Source organism: Protobothrops mucrosquamatus, unplaced genomic scaffold (genome assembly GCF_001527695.2).
Source record: "Protobothrops mucrosquamatus isolate PMUCROS unplaced genomic scaffold, P.Mucros_1.0 scaffold543, whole genome shotgun sequence".
NCBI classification, from domain to species: domain Eukaryota; kingdom Metazoa; phylum Chordata; class Lepidosauria; order Squamata; family Viperidae; genus Protobothrops; species Protobothrops mucrosquamatus.
Genome location: NW_015386848.1, coordinates 363,237 through 380,905, shown reverse-complemented (window position 1 = coordinate 380,905; position 17,669 = coordinate 363,237). Strand labels below are relative to the sequence as shown.

The window sequence follows — 17,669 nt, the reverse complement described above, 5'->3', positions numbered from 1 at the left end:
TGGGCGGTCACACCCCGCGGAACCGGCAACGACTCAGCTTTGTAAGCTCCGGCGATGCATGCCTTTATCCATCTCCCCACAGTGGAAGAGGACACTTTCCGACCCTTGGTGGATGTGTGGAAAGATACAAAGAGAGCTTCCGATTTCCGGAACTCCGCAGTCCGTGAAATATAATATTTAAGGGCTCTGCGGACATCCAAACAATGCCATTGTCGCTCCAACCCATGCGACGGGTTGGGGCAGAAGTCAGGCAGCACTATCTCCTGTGACCTATGGAATAGGGAATTGACCTTCGGAACAAAGGTAGGGTCCAACCGAAGGATAACCCTATCCTGTTGGAAAATACACAAGTCATCTCGCACTGAAAGCGCCGCCAATTCCGAAATGCGGCGAGCAGAGGTGATAGCCACCAGGAAGGCCACTTTGTGGGACAGGGAACGAATGTCACATGTCCTGAGGGGCTCAAATGGAGACTTAGTGATAGCCCGAAGCACCCTTGACAACTCCCACGAGGGGTACCTGTGTACCACAGGAGGATTTTTGTTGGAGGCCCCCTTAAGGAACGACCTTACCAAGGGGTGATGACCCAGTGATTCAGCAGAGTCGCAAGAGAGGATCGTAGACAAGGCGGCAACTTGTCTACGAAGGGTATTGGGGGCTAAACCCTTGTCCAAACCGTCCAATAAATAATCCAAGATAATTGGGACTGTAAGTGCCGAAAGTGACAACTTTCGCCCGGAACACCAGGATTGGAAATTTTTCCACGTGGCCTCATAGATGCGGTTCGTGGACGGACGGCGAGATGCCTGAATAATAGTTATAACCCCTTGTGAGCAGCTTTCCCCAGCTAAGATCGAGCGCTCAAGCGCCAGACAGCTAACTGGAGTCACTGGGGCTCGGGATGCAGAATGGGACCTTGGTTGAGGGAAATCTGATCCGACGGAATCCGCCAAGGTTCACTGATTGAGAGATTCACCAGATCTGCGAACCAAGGCCTCCGTGGCCAAAAGGGGGCCACCAGGAGAACCTCCGCTCGCTCCTGAAGAATCTTGCGGATTACCGCTGGTAGAATTGGCAGAGGGGGAAATGCGTAAAGCAAGCCCTGCGGCCAAGGACTCCGAAGGGCATCCGTCTGTTCCGCCCCCACCGTCGGAAAACGGGAGAAAAAACGCTGTAGATGGGCGTTGCATGGGGACGCGAAGAGGTCCACTAGAGGAAGACCGAAACGGCGGCAGATTTCTTCGAAGATCCTCGGGTGGAGCCTCCACTCCACGTGATCTATCGTCGATCTGCTCAGATCGGCCTGTGTGTTCGCAACCCCCGAAATATGGTCTGCCTTGATAGACGCCAGATTGTGTTCCGCCCAGAGACCCAATGAAAGAGTTTCGGACAGCAGGCTCTGAGATCGGGTTCCCCCTTGGCGATTTATATGTGCCTTGGCTGCCACATTGTCCGTGAGGACCAGTACGTGTCGCCACAGTACTAGATGGCAAAAATGTCGAAGCGCTAGATGGATGGCCCTCAACTCTAGCCAATTTATATTGTGCCGCAGATCTGATGCGGACCAACGGCCCTGTACCCAGTGAGACTGAATGTCAGCCCCCCAACCGAACAGGCTGGCGTCGGTCGTGAGAACAATCCTGTCTGGTTCCTTGAAACTCAACCCTCTGAGGACGGCTGGTGACAGCCACCAGCTGAGGGAATGTAGCACGTGGTGAGGGAGAACCACTCTGTTGAGAGAAGCACTGAGGTTCCGCCTCTGAAAAGGAAGCATGAACCGTTGTAGTTCCCTGGTGTGGAGCCTTGACCAGGGTACTATCGCTATAGCTGAAATCATCTTCCCTAACAACTGGGAGAGACTGACCAAAGTCGCCGACCGACTGCTGCGAAGTCGAAGAATCGACTCCCGTATGCCGTCCCTGCGATCTTGAGATACACCCGGCATTCCAAGGTGTCTATGACGGCCCCCAGGTGTAAGAGCCTCGTTGTGGGGGTTAAGTGGCTCTTGTGAAAATTCACCGAAAATCCGTGGTCCTGGAGCAATTTTATCACCATTTTGAGGTCCGTCAATGCTGTCTGGATGGACGAGGACTGAATCAAAATGTCGTCCAGATAACAGTGGACTCTGACTGGTATCAATCGTAAATGTGCTGCCAGGACCGCCAAGACTTTGGTGAATACTCTGGGAGCTGACGAGAGGCCAAAAGGGAGCGCCCTGTACTGGAAGTGACTCCCTTTGTATGCAAACCGTAGAAACCGTCGATGGATCAGAGAGATAGGGATATGAAGGTACACCTCCGTGAGGTCGATAGACGTCAGGAGGTCCCCTTTTCTGACGCTTCCCAAGATGGAACGGAGCGTTTGCATCTTGAATTTGTGGTAAGCTATATTGAAATTCAAGTCCTTTAGATCTAGAATAGCCCTCCATCCCCCTGACGCTTTTGGAACGACAAAGAGGATGGAGTAAAATCCTTGACCTCTCTGATCCAGTGGTACGGGTTCTATGGCCCTGATGTGAAGCAGATGATGGATAGCCTCGTCCATCAGCCTTTGTTTTGTGCGGTTTCGGGGGTACGGACAGGATAGGAACCGATTTGGAGGGTAGGAGACAAATTCCAAATGTAGACCGTGTCGGATAGTGTTGATTACCCACGTATCCGTGGTGGTAGTCTCCCAACGGTGGGCAAACAGAGAGTCTGCCCCCTATGGGAGGTGCCGTCGAAGAGTCACCTGGAACGGCGGAAAGGTCTATTGTTCCCTCGAAAGGGCCGTTTCCCCTGAGATTGTTGTCTGGGACCGGGATTTTGTCTGTCAGGCTGCCTATCTTGCCTGTCTTGCCTTGGCGGGAAGGAACGAAAAGGCTGGGAATAAGTGTATCTTGGTCCCCCCCGAAAGGACTGCTTTCGTTGAAAATAACCGGCCCTCTTGTTTGGACGTTTGAGCAGGTCTTTGAGGACCTTGCGTTTGTCCTTGTTCTCTGTTAAGTAAGGATTCAGAGAATCCCCAAATAATTTAGAACCCTGATAGGGAGCCGCTGCCAATTTCCATTTGGACTTGGCATCTGCTTGCCAATTTTTCAGCCAGAGCATACGTCTTCCAGTGATGTTGGACGCCATAGCCCTGGAAGAAAACCTAGCGGCCTGCAAAGATGCGTCCGACGCATATTCAGTGGCTGCCACCATTTTACTGAGATCCAAGTGCGTGCGGACATCCTCCGCTGGAACCCGGGCTTGGAGTTCCCGGAGCCAGGTGAGGGCGGCCCTGCTGAAAAAGGAGGCCGAAGTTGCGGTCCTGATCGCCCAGGCAGCCGCCTGGTGCGTTCTCTTGTAGGTGGACTCACACTTGCGATCCTCAGCCTTAAGAGCCTCTGAAAACTCGCCGGATATGGCCGTGGCCGATACCAGGGGCCCTAAGGGTTCGTCCACATCTGGAATTTCCAATGCCTCCTCCAGCTCCTTGGCAACATTATACAGTTTCTTATCCGTGTTACCTGGTAAGGGAAGAGAGGCTGGAGAGGACCATTGCTTCTTGATTGCAGTCAGAAACAGGGAAGGACAGGGAATACGGTGTTGTGTTGCAACAGGTTCTACGTAAACTGGAGCCGCCTCCGGATCTGGAAGAGCGGGAGCCTCTGTTGATGAGGATCCCTGTCCTAGATGGGCCATAGATGTGGCCTTGCGCAGAATGGTGACAAAGAAAGAAGGGTTAAATAAGCCCGTAAATGAAGGAACCTCTGGAGGAACGTCTTCCTCCTCTGACATTTAAATTTCCTGACCAGGGGGAGGTTGGTTGAGGTATGAGTCCTCAGAAACAACAGACCCAGAAGGAGAAGATGGAACATAATGAGCCTCCACCTCCGGTTGGGAAATAGGGGTTGGAAGGGAAGATATTGGTCTAGCCGCCCTGGCCCTGGTGTCAAGGGCACGGTCGACCGCTTGCGCAATTAAGAGCGCCAGACGCTCTTCTGAAAGAAAGGGAATTGGTTCAGCCGGGCGGAGCCCCGCCGCAGTAGGTGCAAAAGTGGCCTCCGGAATCCCCTGCGCTACCCTAGACGTGGAGGGTTGGGGAGCTGGGGAAACCTCCTCCATTCTGCCTTGTGCGGGGGAAGGGAAACAATCCCCACTCGACCAAACACCCCTGGGAGAAGTTGACACCCCGAGGGGTAATTCCAAGTTTAACCCCGCAGACTCAGGTGTCTCCAGCCTAGCTCTCTTCTGCGCTTTGGAGAACTCTTTTTCCAAGGCTTGGTGCCTCCTGGTAGCTTGTTTATCAATCTGTTTAGACGTTTTAGTGGTAGAACGGCTCTTATGGGTCGCTTTACCAGTGCCTTCCGGACCAGGAGTACCTGATGAGGAAGGCAGGGCACTCATTGAGGAAAGAGAAGTTTCCTCCATTTTCCGATAACCCTGAAAATACAATAGGGGGTTCCCATTATCAGGAAAATGTCAAACTCTGGGTAAGGACAGACGGACTACAGGGACGCCTGGAACCCAGGTATAATTCCCAGTTGGATAAGGACAGGTACACTGCTGGGGCACCTGGAATCCAAGGGAGATATTGCGTACGAATAAGGACAGACACACTATAAGGGGAGCCTGGAATTCGTACTTAAACACTGTGGATAAGGACAGACACGCTATAGGGGGTGTCTGGAATCCCAGTATAGTGCCAATTTGTCAACCAAATTAGAGAACCAGGAGACCCCAAATCTGAGAACAATGAGCAAATTGTAGCTTAAAGATCCTTAGAAAGGAATAGAGGATGGTTCCTAACTCTGTATGTAGAAATTAAGAGCACAAATTGGCGGCCGGCCTAAAATGGCGGCCTACCTTGCTACAGATAGTTGGAAACCCAGTATTAGTTCAATTGGGAGAGAGGGAAAACTGTCTGACAATGAGGATGTTTGATATTTGTTCCGTTCAGGTTAATTCGTCTTACCAAAATAATTAATTCGATTGCAGCCGAGCAGACTGCGGTCACAAAATGGCCGCCGCGGCCTAGTCAAGGACCACGCGGCTCAAGATGGCGCCTCCCCGACGCCAGCAGGGCTGGGGAAATTTTTTTTTTTTCCCCGTGCTCCCTGGAGCCTCCGCACACAAGCGATCGAAAAAGGAAGAAAACGGAGGAAAATAAAGCTTTTTTCCTTTCCTCCGATTAGCTGGTCAAAACGCCAATCAAAGCTGAGGCTGAACGCGCACGCGCGCGCACCTCCGATCGATCGACTGAGAAGGGAAAGAAGCCCAAGCACAACCGGGCCACGGGCTGCAGCCGCAGTCCCGTGAAGGAAAAAACAGTTTTAAGTAAGTCCTAGGGCCTCCCCCCCTTTTCCCCGGATTGATTCACCCGGCCGAGTACACGGAGCCGCAGCCGCAAGCTCCGTGAGGCCCGTGAATCAGGAAAACAACAGCTGTTGGCCTCCTGTCGGGGCAAAACAGACGAACCGAGCCACAAAGGCTTTCTCCCCTCGGGCTTTTCTCCACCCGTTCAAGCAGCCTACGGAGCCGCAGCCGCAAGCTCCGTAAGGCTTGTGGTAATTGGAGACCAACAACCACTAGCCTCCCTTCGGGAAAATAAAGCCCTGTCCGGTTCGCAGCAAGGCCCAATCCCACAGCAAGGCAAAGTTGAGACTAACAGCCGTCAGTCTCTGTTAAAATACCTACAGGGATTTGAGAGGGGAGAGGAGGGAGATCCAAATTGAGTGCAAGCACTGATCAAAGTTTTTTAAGACTGGGGAAGGGAATGGAAAATCCACCAATGACTGTACCTGCCTAGAGCCAAACTTGCAACGTCTGTCCTGGGCAAGATCAAGTCAAAGACTGGAGATCAACGGTCCAGGACGGGCGTGGCAACTTTGGCTGACTTGATCTGATTGGGCAGGAATACAGTCTACTACCCAATGGTGGATTCTCCATCTCAAGTGCTGGAGAATAATGGCTTCGATTTATTAGAGGGGATGTTATATTACTAATTAGAGGGTTGAATATGGTGGAAAATAGATAAACTTTTAGAAAATAAAGTAACATAATAATTGAATAGCTAAGATGTGTAACAAGACTATTAGGCTTTGGTATGAAAAGGGGAAAAGGGAGAAGTTGAGATAAGGGAAATTTTGATCACCTAACATAAAATATTTGGAAATCATAAATAACTGTGCTTGTTTGTTTTCTTGTCTTGTCTTTGAATATTGATAGGAAATTAAAGTTTATGTATAGGCTAAAAGTATTGATAAATATAATAAGAATGTTTTTACTTAGTTGAAAATAATTTTGTTCACCCAATATGAAATATTTATGTATATTACTGAATTATTGGTTAACCCAGATAACACATATAATGGTTTTGATTTATTAGAGGGGATACTGTATTATTAATTAGATGGCTTAACATGGGGAAAAATAGATAACTTTTAGAAAACAAAACTATAATCAAATAGACAAGATGTGTATTTAGAATATTAGACTTTGTTATGAAAAGGGAAAAAGGAAGAAGTTGAGATAAGGGTGGTCACCTAAATATAAAACACTTGGAAATCATAAATAACATGTTAATTTGAATATTGATGGGAAATTAGAAAAAAAGCAATAACAGGACATTGATTGTATATAAGGATCAAATGTAAATGCAATCAAGGTATGTATAAGCTAAACACTATTGATAATTGTAACAAAGATGTTTTTATTTAGTTGATAATAATAAGAACTGTATTAGCCTAATATGAGATAGTAGATATTAAAGGAAAGAGAGAAGAAATATCTGATGTTGTAACATGAGGTTTATACTAAAGATTTATGTATGCTATTGAACTATTGATTAACCCAGTCATCACGTTGCTTTTTAAATACTCAATTGTAAAATGAGAAAATTAATAAAATATTATAAAAAAATCCATAGTGGAATAAAATATAAGTAACAATAACAATAAAGATAAATCATTGCAGAACTATAGTAATGTGGTAAAATAAGGTAGAATTATGAACAATTGCTGGAATAATGATTTGTCTGCATAATTGCTAGAATAATGATGTAATGCATAATCACTGGGAAGGTTCTGTGTCAGTAATATGTGACTAACCAAATGCGCATTGCACATGGATACTTTGTATGTAGCAAAACCTACCATTGTATGCCCATGAGAAATTATCCTAATGTATTACAATGTGTATTACAATGTGTAGTCCTTTGTTCCTAAGAAAAGGAAAGTATAAAACTGAAGTCTAATCCCGCCCTCCTTGTTCAGAATTGCCTGTCTTTGTGCTTCTGAACCTGCGCAAATAAACCTCTCTGCAAACACCCTCTGGAATTCGTAAGAGTCCTTTCATTTTCCACAAGAATTTTGGCACCTCCAGATGGGACTCTTAGGAAGAGGCCGTTGACCTGCCAGACGGACTGCCTTGGGGGAAAACCCTCTTCTAACGGCAATTTCTCCAAGCCGGCTCCGTGGCCTTTGACTACGGGGGGACCTCGACGGGAAGAGAGGGAGCTCACCACCAGCGAAGCATTCCAGTCAAGGATCCACTGAGGGGAGCAGACAGGTCTTTTAATCCACAGAAGGGTCTGGAACGCCTGCAGGCAAGTATTATATATAAAAAAGGAGTACCTGGTCCCATTTGGATCAGAAGAGGGGACTGATCAACCCCTAGAAGACAAGGCGTCGTCCTTAAGTCTTCAATAGGTAGGATTGTGTGGGTGGTTAAACCATCGCATTCCCTGCAGAGTGACCGTTGGAACGTCCGGCACCTCAGGTCGGTGGTAGTGTGTTAAGGTAGAATGGGAGGAAAACAGACTAAGGAGGGTGTTGGTCAGACGCCAGTCCAGTGTATGTTGGCAAACTTTAAAAAGGGTTTTTCTAGGGATTATGGATACCCAAGACCAAATCCAGCATATTAAAAAGATTCTGTGAATCTGAATGGACCACCTTTGGCGTAGGGTGGCCCAAAGAGGGATCGACGAATCCCGAACTCATGGCACGGGTTCATCAAATTGTGACTGGAAGGGGTCATTGGGACCAATATCCCTACATAGACCAATGGCAGATTAATATTGCAGAAAAGCCTAGAGGGTTAGCAAAGTGTAAGATAGAATGTGCTAAGATATATTTGGCAAGCCAAAAAGCCAAACCTCAAAGCTAAGATTCTGAGCCAGGAAGAAAGGGAGGAAGTTGCCAGACCCCCTCCCTATGTTCCTAGAAGAGAAGAAGGGGGAATTCATCAGCAAAAAACCCCCTTAGAGGCCCCTCTGGTTGAAAGGAATGAAGTCCACCTTAAACCAGAAGCCGGAGTGGAAAAAGAGATAAAAAAGAACAGTGTGCTCAAAAGCAAACACAGGACTTGGATAAAGATAACATCAAAACAGAAGTTTCAGTATTTGGCAAGAAAAAAATGAAACACCAACCGCTTTTCTCAGCCGACTGATAGAAGCTTATAAAATAAATACTGGTCTTGATATGCAGTTGGCACACAATCGCCCGCTCCTAATTGAAAGATTTATCACCCAAAGTGCCCCAGACATAAAGAGAAAGTTACAACGCACAGAGGGGGCCTTAGGGAAGAATATTGCAGAGATTATGGAAATTGCTCAAAAAGTTTTCCGTAATCGTGACTAAGAAGAAGGTAAATCAGATCAAAAGGAAAAAAAGAAAGCTGAAATGTTAGCAATAGCCTTAGGAGGAATGCACATCGGACCAAACAAATGTGCCATCTGTAAACAAGAAGGACACTGGCAAAGGGAGTGCCCCAGAAGAATGGCCAACCTAGAGGGCAATCTCGCCAGTATGGAAGGGGACGAGGAAGAGGATTTAGAGGGAATTTCCAAAGAGGTTTTAAGGGAAGCTTCAGGGGAAGAGGGCGTCCAGCCTATCCCAATCAGACAGAATAACAAGAAGAAAACTTGATTGGCTTAGCTGACATGGAATGGGGAGACTGAAGGGAACAGGGTTCTATGGTCCCACCCCCAGAGCCCATTGTTAAAATACAGGTGGGAGGACAGACTGTCCCAATGTTAGTTGACACGGGAGCTACCAGATCTGTCCTAAATAAATTTATTGGCAAACCATCAAACCAGACCATCCAAATTCAGGGTGTGTCAGGAGAAATTCAATATAGACCACTCCTGGAACCCCTAACATGCCAAGTGGGACAAGGAATCATTAAACATCAATTTCTATATGCCCCCGATTGCCCAGTGCCGCTATTAGGAAGGGACCTACTTACCAAACTGAAAGCCACAATATCTTTTGACAAAGGGAAACAATTAATCCAAGTGCGCCACCCAGTGGAAGAAATATGGCGCATCATGTTAGTAACTTAAGAACAATCAGAAAGCTCTACCTGGCAGCAATTTAATGTCCCACTTCTATGGGCAGAGGATAACCCCCCTGGATTTGCAAAATACGCCACACCTGTTATGGTAGAACTAAAACCACAAGCATACCCTGTTAGAGTGCCTCAAAGATATTGTACTTCAGAGGCTGCTATGGCCATTCAAGAATTAATCCAAAAATACTTGATGGCAAAAATCATTAGAAAAATTCAGTCACCCTGGAATACTGCAATTCTACCTGTTCGTAAGCCAGACAGACAGTGGAGACCGACACAAGATTTACGCCCCATCAATAGACTGACCTTGACCCTACACGCAACTGTTCCTAATCCATATATTCTTTTAAGCACAATACCTGCATCTGCTAAATGGTTTTCAGTAGTGGATCTAAAAGATGCATTTTTCACCATACCCTTACATGAAAATTGTCAGCAGATTTTTGCATTTGAATGGACTAATCCTAAGACACAGGTTAGGACTCAATATACCTGGACTAGGCTACCACAAGGCTTTAAGAATTCACCCACATATTTTGGTCAAGCTTTAGCCCAAGATCTTGCATTTTTGAAGTTAGTCAGACAAGAGGACTGTTGTCTTCAATATGTGGATGATGTTCTGATAACTGGACAAAACAGGGAGGATTGTTTTGAAAACACAGCAAGACTGCTCAAAATATTACAAGACTGTGGCTACAGAGCGTCCAAAAAGAAAGCACAACTAGTCCAAAAGACTGTAATGTATTTAGGCTATGAACTGTCCCAAGGACAGAGGGCTCTAGGCCCCCAGAGAAAGCAAACTGTATTACAGATCCCCATCCCCCAAACAAAACAGGAAGTTAGAGCCTTTCTGGGGATTATAGGCTTCTGTAGGATTTGGATTCCTAATTTTGCTCTCACAGCTAAACCATTGTACCAAGTTTTAAGAGGACCAGAAAAGGAACCTCTTTTATGGCAACAGGAACAAACCCTAGCAGTGAAAAAACTTCAACAAGCCTTAACTACAGCTCCAGCCCTGGGACTACCTGATATAACTAAGACATTTTCACTTTATGTCGATGTGAGACAGAATGTAGCTCTCGGAGTCCTTATCCAAAAGCAAGGAATTTGGAATCGCCCAGTCGCTTATCTGTCAAAGCAATTAGATACGGTAGCACAAGGGTGGCCACAATGTTTAAAAATCCTAGCAGCAGTCATGCTATTAATACAGGCAGCAAATAATTTAACCTTTTCTGCTCCAGTAGCTGTTTGTACTAGTCATGCCCTGCAGACAATTATTGATAATAAGGGACATTTATGGATTAGCAATCAAAGAATGCATAAAATACAAGCTCTTTTATTGGAAAATCCACAAATTACACTGAAACAATGCACTACTCTCAATCCAGCAACTCTCATGCCAATACCAGATTCAACTTTGCCAGTGCATAACTGCATGCAAGCAATAGAACTACAATATTCTTGCAGACCTGACCTTACTGACCAACCATTGCAGAATCCAGACTTTCAGTGGTTCACTGATGGATCTAGCTTTATGGATCAGGGCATTAGATACTCTGGGTATGCAATTGTTTCTCAAACTGCAACTGTAGAGTTAGCACAACTACCCAGCCAAGCAAGTGCACAATTTGCAGAATTGTATGCTCTAACACGAGCATTGGAAATAGCTGCAGGAATGATTTTAAATCTTATACAGACAGCAAATATGCATTTTTAACAATTCACGCACACGCAGCCATCTACAAAGAAAGAGGATATTTGGACTCCACCGGCAAGATCATCCAATATGCAACCTTGATTAAAAGACTTATTAAGGCAGCACAGTTACCGCCTAAAGTTGCAATCATCCATTGTCCTGGACATCAAAAAGACTCAAGCCTTATTACCCAGGGGAATAGGAAGGCAGACAAAGAAGCCAAAAGAGCAGCTTTAGAAGGCCCCCCCCTACAGTCAGATGTCACCAGGTTCATGTATTTAGACACTTACTTGGAAAAACTTGATCCTACATATACTAAAGAGGAAAGCCAAAAGTTAAAGCAGGATGTACAAGCCAAACTAATTAAAGGCTGGTACACTCTTCCCGATGGACGCATTGCTATTCCTCTTGCACTTGCCCGCACACTTATTTTTCAGGCTCATAAACAACATCATTTGGGAAAAACTGCATTATTACAGCAGCTTGAAAGATTTTTCTATCTCCCTTTTGCTTCTTCACTAACAGCCCAAGTATGTTCTCAATGTTCCATTTGTGCTCAAACCAATGCTCGCCAAGGACCAATAGTACCACCTGGTCAACAACCAATCGCTTATTTCCCAATGGACTATGTCATTGTTGACTTTACTGATATGCCCAGGAGTAAGAAATATGTAGCCCTGCTAGTTATAATTGATACCTATTCAGAATGGATTGAAGCCTTTCCTACTGGGAATAAGAAAGCTATACAGGTTGCCAGAATCTTTCTTAAAGAAATTATTCCTAGATTTGGTTGCCCTTCTAAGTTTTCATCAGATAATGGTCCTGAGTTCATACATCAGATTAACAAGGCTCTAGCCCAAGCATTAGGAATTAAGTGGAGATTTCATTGTTCTTTTCGCCCTCAATCAGCTGGAAAAGTGGAAAGGGCTAATCGCACAATTAAAAGCCTTATTACTAAATTTTGTTTGGAAACTCATCTCCACTGGCCAGAGGTTTTACCTATGTTTTGTATGCAATCAGACTGGCCCCCTGCACTAAATTGCAACTTAGTCCTTATGAGCTCATGTTTGGCCGTCCCCCTTGTCTATTTAAACCTGACAGTCAGGGCTGGCCAGACGTGGCCCATAAGGGGGGAATAGACCAACATAAATTGTTACACCAGTTACAGCTTCATAATTTAGCTGTTTCAAATTTGCGTCATTATATGATGGAACAACAACCCCCTCCAGTGGTCACGGCGACACATGGGTTCAAACCAGGAGATAGAGTATGGGTGAAACATTGGAAATCAGATCCCTTAAGCCCAAGATGGAAAGGACCGTATACTGTTGTCATGTGTTCTCCATTGGCAGTGAAAACCTTGGAAGGAAAGCCCTGGATCCAGTGGACCAGACTGAAAACAGCTGCACCTGCTGATCCAGTAACTTACAAGGTGAGTAAAACTGACAAACCTTTAGTGCTGAAATTTAAAAGAAATACACCCTGTCGAACCCTACCGGCAATGGGTTCTCAACACACGGTGTGAACATCAGACCTTCCTGAGACACTCCGGAAGCTGTCTCTCTACGCACGGTGGAAGACATGAGGATTCTACAGATCAAAATACCTGTTGGTTATTTAATATGGAGAATACACACACACGTTCCTACACAAATCAGTGCAATGGCTACATAAGAGGTCATACTGCAGAAACCTGCTAATAGAAAACTATTAGGTACACACAAAGAAAGGACACAAACACAGGGAAATAAATATTGTCAAAACTGCATCAAGATAACAAAACAAGGAAGCCAGATAACTAAGACTTTGATTTATTATACAATGAAACCAGAAGGGTGCCAAGATAGCTCCCCTAACACTTGTGCATATAACTACATATAAAGTTTGTAGAAAAGGATCCCAAGATCAGTGTTATAACCCAAAGCCTGATCCTGATAGTTGGGCCTTACAAATCCGAACACATAGAACAAGAACGAGCTCTAAGGACCAGGCACTATTAGGGATCTCTCAATGGAAATCCAACCCACACTCCAGTTTTAGCGTTACCTTTGATGTTTGTAAAGCAGCTAATTATTGGGCCGTAATGTATGGTTGCGGAGGGATCAATCGAATCCACAACTATATCCCAAACCATAAGTATTTGTGCCCACCAGATGGGTGTGCAGTCTCCACAGTCAAATGTAAGTGGTGGTCATGTATTAAGTGGCATACCCAAGACCCAAAGGAGATGGAGCACATCTTGTTTGAAAAGAATAATACAACAGCAGACTCCTGTGGAAGGGATAACTGTAATTTGGTGACCCTCACAGTCAAGAATGGCAGTTGGTTCCTGGAACAAAATAGATGGGAAAGACGAAATTGGATGTTTGGGATAGGAATAGATGCTGACGGCTACGATCCAATATCAGAGGTAGAAATCAAAATCATAACTGCAACCAAAAGATCAGAACAAAAATCATTATTTTGGTCATATTATGAAGAAATGGAGAAACCAAATATTCCTGAAATACCTAGACATGTAACCAACACCTTTGTCAAGTTAGCTGAGGATATTGCTCATACTTTAAACGTGTCCAACTCTTTTGTGTGTGGTGGAACAAATATGGGAGAAAAATGGCCATGGGAGGCACAAGAGTTAAATTATACCAAGGTACTAGAAATGTCTGAGAATAGTAGTTTAACCTACACGAGTGGAAAAGATGNGATGGTGGTCTAGAACCAACAAAACCACTACTATGGATCACTATGCCCTTACTAACGTATCTGGAATGCCATATCTAAGAGACCCCACAAATACCAGTCTTCCTTGGCTCCAGCTCCAGATGGAATGTACTGGATTTGCGGAAAAATGGCATACGGACAACTACCTAAGAATTGGTGTGGATCTTGTGTATTGGAAATAATTCGACCTGGATTTTTCCTGTTACCATTAAAAACAAAGCAAATTCTTGGTGTTCCCATCTATGATGAAATTGGCAATGTAAGACAAAAAAGGGAACCAAGTGCATACACCCAATGTGCAGGAATCACTTGGCAAGAAAATGAATGGCCACCTTGCCGCATCATCCTAGTTTATGGCCCAGCTACTTGGACTGAGGATGGAATGTATGGATATCGTACCCCTATTTACATGATCAACAGAATCATTAGATTACAAGCGGTGGTAGAGTTAATTACCAATGAGACTGTGAAAGGACTAACTGAATTGGCCAAAGAAAATGTGAAATCCAGGACATATATTATGCAAAACAGGTTAGCCTTGGATTATCTGTTGGCCAAAGAAGGAGGAGTATGTGGAAAATTCAACCTAACAAACTGTTGCATTGAAATAGATGAAAGTGGAAAAGTGCTGAAAGACATAACAGACAGAATGGTCAAACTAGCTCACGTTCCGGTACAAACCTGGAATGGATTTAATTTAGAAGACTTTCAGGATGATGGCCAAAGTTACCAGGCCTACAAACCATCATAGTTATAGCAGTCTTGTTAATTCTAGGATGTATTTTGATTCTCTGCTTACTCCCTTGTGTTATAGCAATGATTCGAAGAATCTCAGAAAGTACAGCCCAATTAACTGCAAAACATGAAACAATGTTAGCTTTATGGGAATATAAAGTGTTACCCTCTAAAGATCCTGAATTGGAGGACAAATAATGGAATTTTAAGCGAGAAAACTTCCAAAGGGGGGAGTAATGTGGTAAAATAAGGTAGAATAATGAACAATTGCTGGAATAATGATTTGTCTGCATAATTGCTAGAATAATGACGTAATGCATAATCACTGGGAAAGTTCTGTGTCAGTAATATGTGACTAACCAAATGCGCATTGCACATGGATACTTTGTATGTAACAAAACCTACCATTGTATGCCCATGAGAAACGATCCTAATGTATTACAATGTGTATTACAATGTGTAGTCCTTTGTTCCTAAGAAAAGGAAAGTATAAAACTGAAGTCTAATCCCGCCCTCCTTGTTCAGAATTGCCTGTCTTTGTGCTTCTGATAAACCTCTCTGCTAACACCCTCTGGAATTCGTAAGAGTCCTTTCGTTTTCCACAAGAATAGCAGTTTTTACAACTTTATCATTTTAAAAAAAGATTATATAATTACTCAGTTAAAATCAGTGTTTGTCAACCTCAGCAATTTTAACGTGTGGACTTCAACTCCCAGAATTCCCCAATCAGCTATCCTGTGTTGGAAACGTGATTAAAACACCAACAAAGTTGGGTTGGTAAAAAAAGAGTTTATTCTGCAGAAAAATAGAAAAGCGGTTTGCAAAGCACGGTGGATCCTGGTGAGAGACTTCAACAAGACGTTCTAAACCCAGAGACCACACAAAAATATTCAAACTCATAACATTATATACACTCCTATCGCGACCCCCCATCCCCTCCCCTTAGGTCCCATTTGAGAGGACTTCCAGGGGCACAATCTGTCCAATTCGCCTAGCCAGAATACATCATCCCTCCCCCCCTTGTTTACATGGTTCCGAACTTCCCTCTGCCATCCTTTTGTCTCGTTAAGTGTGTCTTCTAGCCAAGCCTCCTGGAATCTAGTGCCTATGTGCAGGGCTTTCTATTGTTAATCAATTGCAACCGTTTTATTTTTAAACTTCTCCGTTTCTCACACCTGGGAGCTGAAATCTATAAAACTTAAAAGTTGATGAGATTGAGAAACACTGAGTTAAAAGGAATCAAAATTGTAATCAAAATTCAGTACAATCCTGGACAAAGTTACAATCCTTTTTATTAAACAGTAAGGCAGTTAAAATTACTGGAAGGCCTATTCATCTCTAAGGATCGCATCCATCTTAAAAGGCTTCAACTCTTTTTCCTTGGGTTTTTTCTATACAGTATCCTGTGCACGTGATGACGATCTGAAGCGTGCACGTGATGGTAGAAAGGGGACTATTATCGTCATGCCACGTTGTACATTCAGCAAATAAATTAGTAATTTGGAGCGAGAAGGACTCCACAAACAAAGCAATCACAGCCTGCCTGTTGGCTTTGTGCTTTCCTTATTCTACAACAGAAGAACATTTGTGTTTGTGCGCGCGCGCTCACATTTGGTAGTTTTCAGAATCTTGTTATTAGCAAGGAGGCGGGAGAAACCACAGGCTACATCGCCGTCTTTAGTACACTGTGCCCCGGCACACAACTGCGAAGCAACAGCGGCACTGGGCTCTAGTCCTACCAGAGGACAGACCTAATCAGCGGCCTTCCCACCCCATGAACTGGACTGCCCAACTGACAGATGCGAAACAGAGGGCGTAAATTACGCACCCAGAAGGAGACCGTCCATGTCAAAGATCAGGTGAGTGACAGGCTGCGCCGGCGGCGGTTGCCACGAGGACTTAGCCATCGCGTTGCAACCGCGATCTCTTCCAAGAGCAGAATTTAGGCAGGGCGCCGTTTCTGCACATGCGCGCTACAAGAGGGGCGGGGCTTTGGGGACGAGGAGACGTAGCAGTCGTCAAGACTTTCTCCGGATTCTGGCAGATTAACATTCTTCCAGGACTCAGCTAAGGGCAGATGCGGACCGGAAGCGAGGGCGCGGAGAGAGCAGTAGTTTCTGTCGCACATGTGCACCACTAGTCTCACCAAATTCCCAAGTGTTTATGGAATATTTGCTACACATTAATTATACTTTTTGAGACATTGCTTTTGATCCAGAGAATCTGGGCCTTTAATGCTTTGCCTTGACACCTGTCATCAAAGGAAAAAATAAGTTCCAGCTATTTCATGTTCTGTAAAGAGATGCTAGATATTTGCAGGACTGTCATTGAATTCTTAGGGTCAGGACTTTGTTTTGCCCCAATCTTTTTGTACCTGTCCTCTATTGTCAGATTCTATAAAACACATGACTGCCCACTACTGCTCTGTAAGAAAGATATATTAAAACCATATTCTTGCCAATCATTGTTTCAATTTGGAAACTGGACCAAAAAGATAAATGAGATCCAACTCCAGACTGATAGATCCAAGTCTTTTTAGGCTTATTTTTCCCAGCACATGGCTATACTAAAATAGGTTTCACTCAACTAAAATAATCAAGTTTCAAATAATCCCTAGATCTGGAGATTATCTGGAGATAAAATAGATTTGTATTTTTGTAACTCCAAGTAATATTGAGTAAGTCATTTCATTTTCAATGTAATAATAAATATAAAAGAGATAATTATGCAAAAATGTCACGTCTCATTGTGTCTCAAAGACAAATTCTAGATCATACCACATTATCTCTTATATGATCCAGAATTTGTCTTTGAGACATAATGAGACGTGACATTTTTGCATAAGAATCATGGTAAATTCTATATGGAGAGAAATACTTAGTTTCTGATAAGTTATTACTGAAGGGATTTTATTGTGCTTATGATTTTTAGTATGTTTAAGTTTGACATTAGCATTTATTTTATATATAGTAACCATTTTATATTGATACTTATAGTGTTATCATGTAATCATTGTTTTGTTATTTTGTAATCATTATTTTGTAGTTAATTGCTTGATCAGATGCTTTATATATATATTGGAAAAGTAAGGGCTTCATGCTTTAGGTCAGTGGTTCTCAACCTGTGGGTCGGGACCCCATTTGGGGTCGATCGACCATTTCACGGGGGTCGCCAAGCAAGGCTGTCCGCCATTTTTTTGTCCG

At 44.2% G+C, this 17,669-nt stretch overlaps 1 protein-coding gene across 1 annotated transcript in view; it reads right to left on the bottom strand.

The window, feature by feature from the left end:
• PUDP (pseudouridine 5'-phosphatase) overlaps positions 1-16,437 on the bottom strand; it is a 132,161-nt gene extending 115,724 nt beyond the window's left edge. The window contains exon 1 of the mRNA XM_015816975.1: positions 16,295-16,437. Coding sequence (XP_015672461.1) covers positions 16,295-16,373 — 79 coding nt within the window. The 5' untranslated portion in view covers positions 16,374-16,437. The remainder of the gene's footprint in view (positions 1-16,294) is intronic.
• Positions 16,438-17,669: the final 1,232 nt, after the last annotated feature.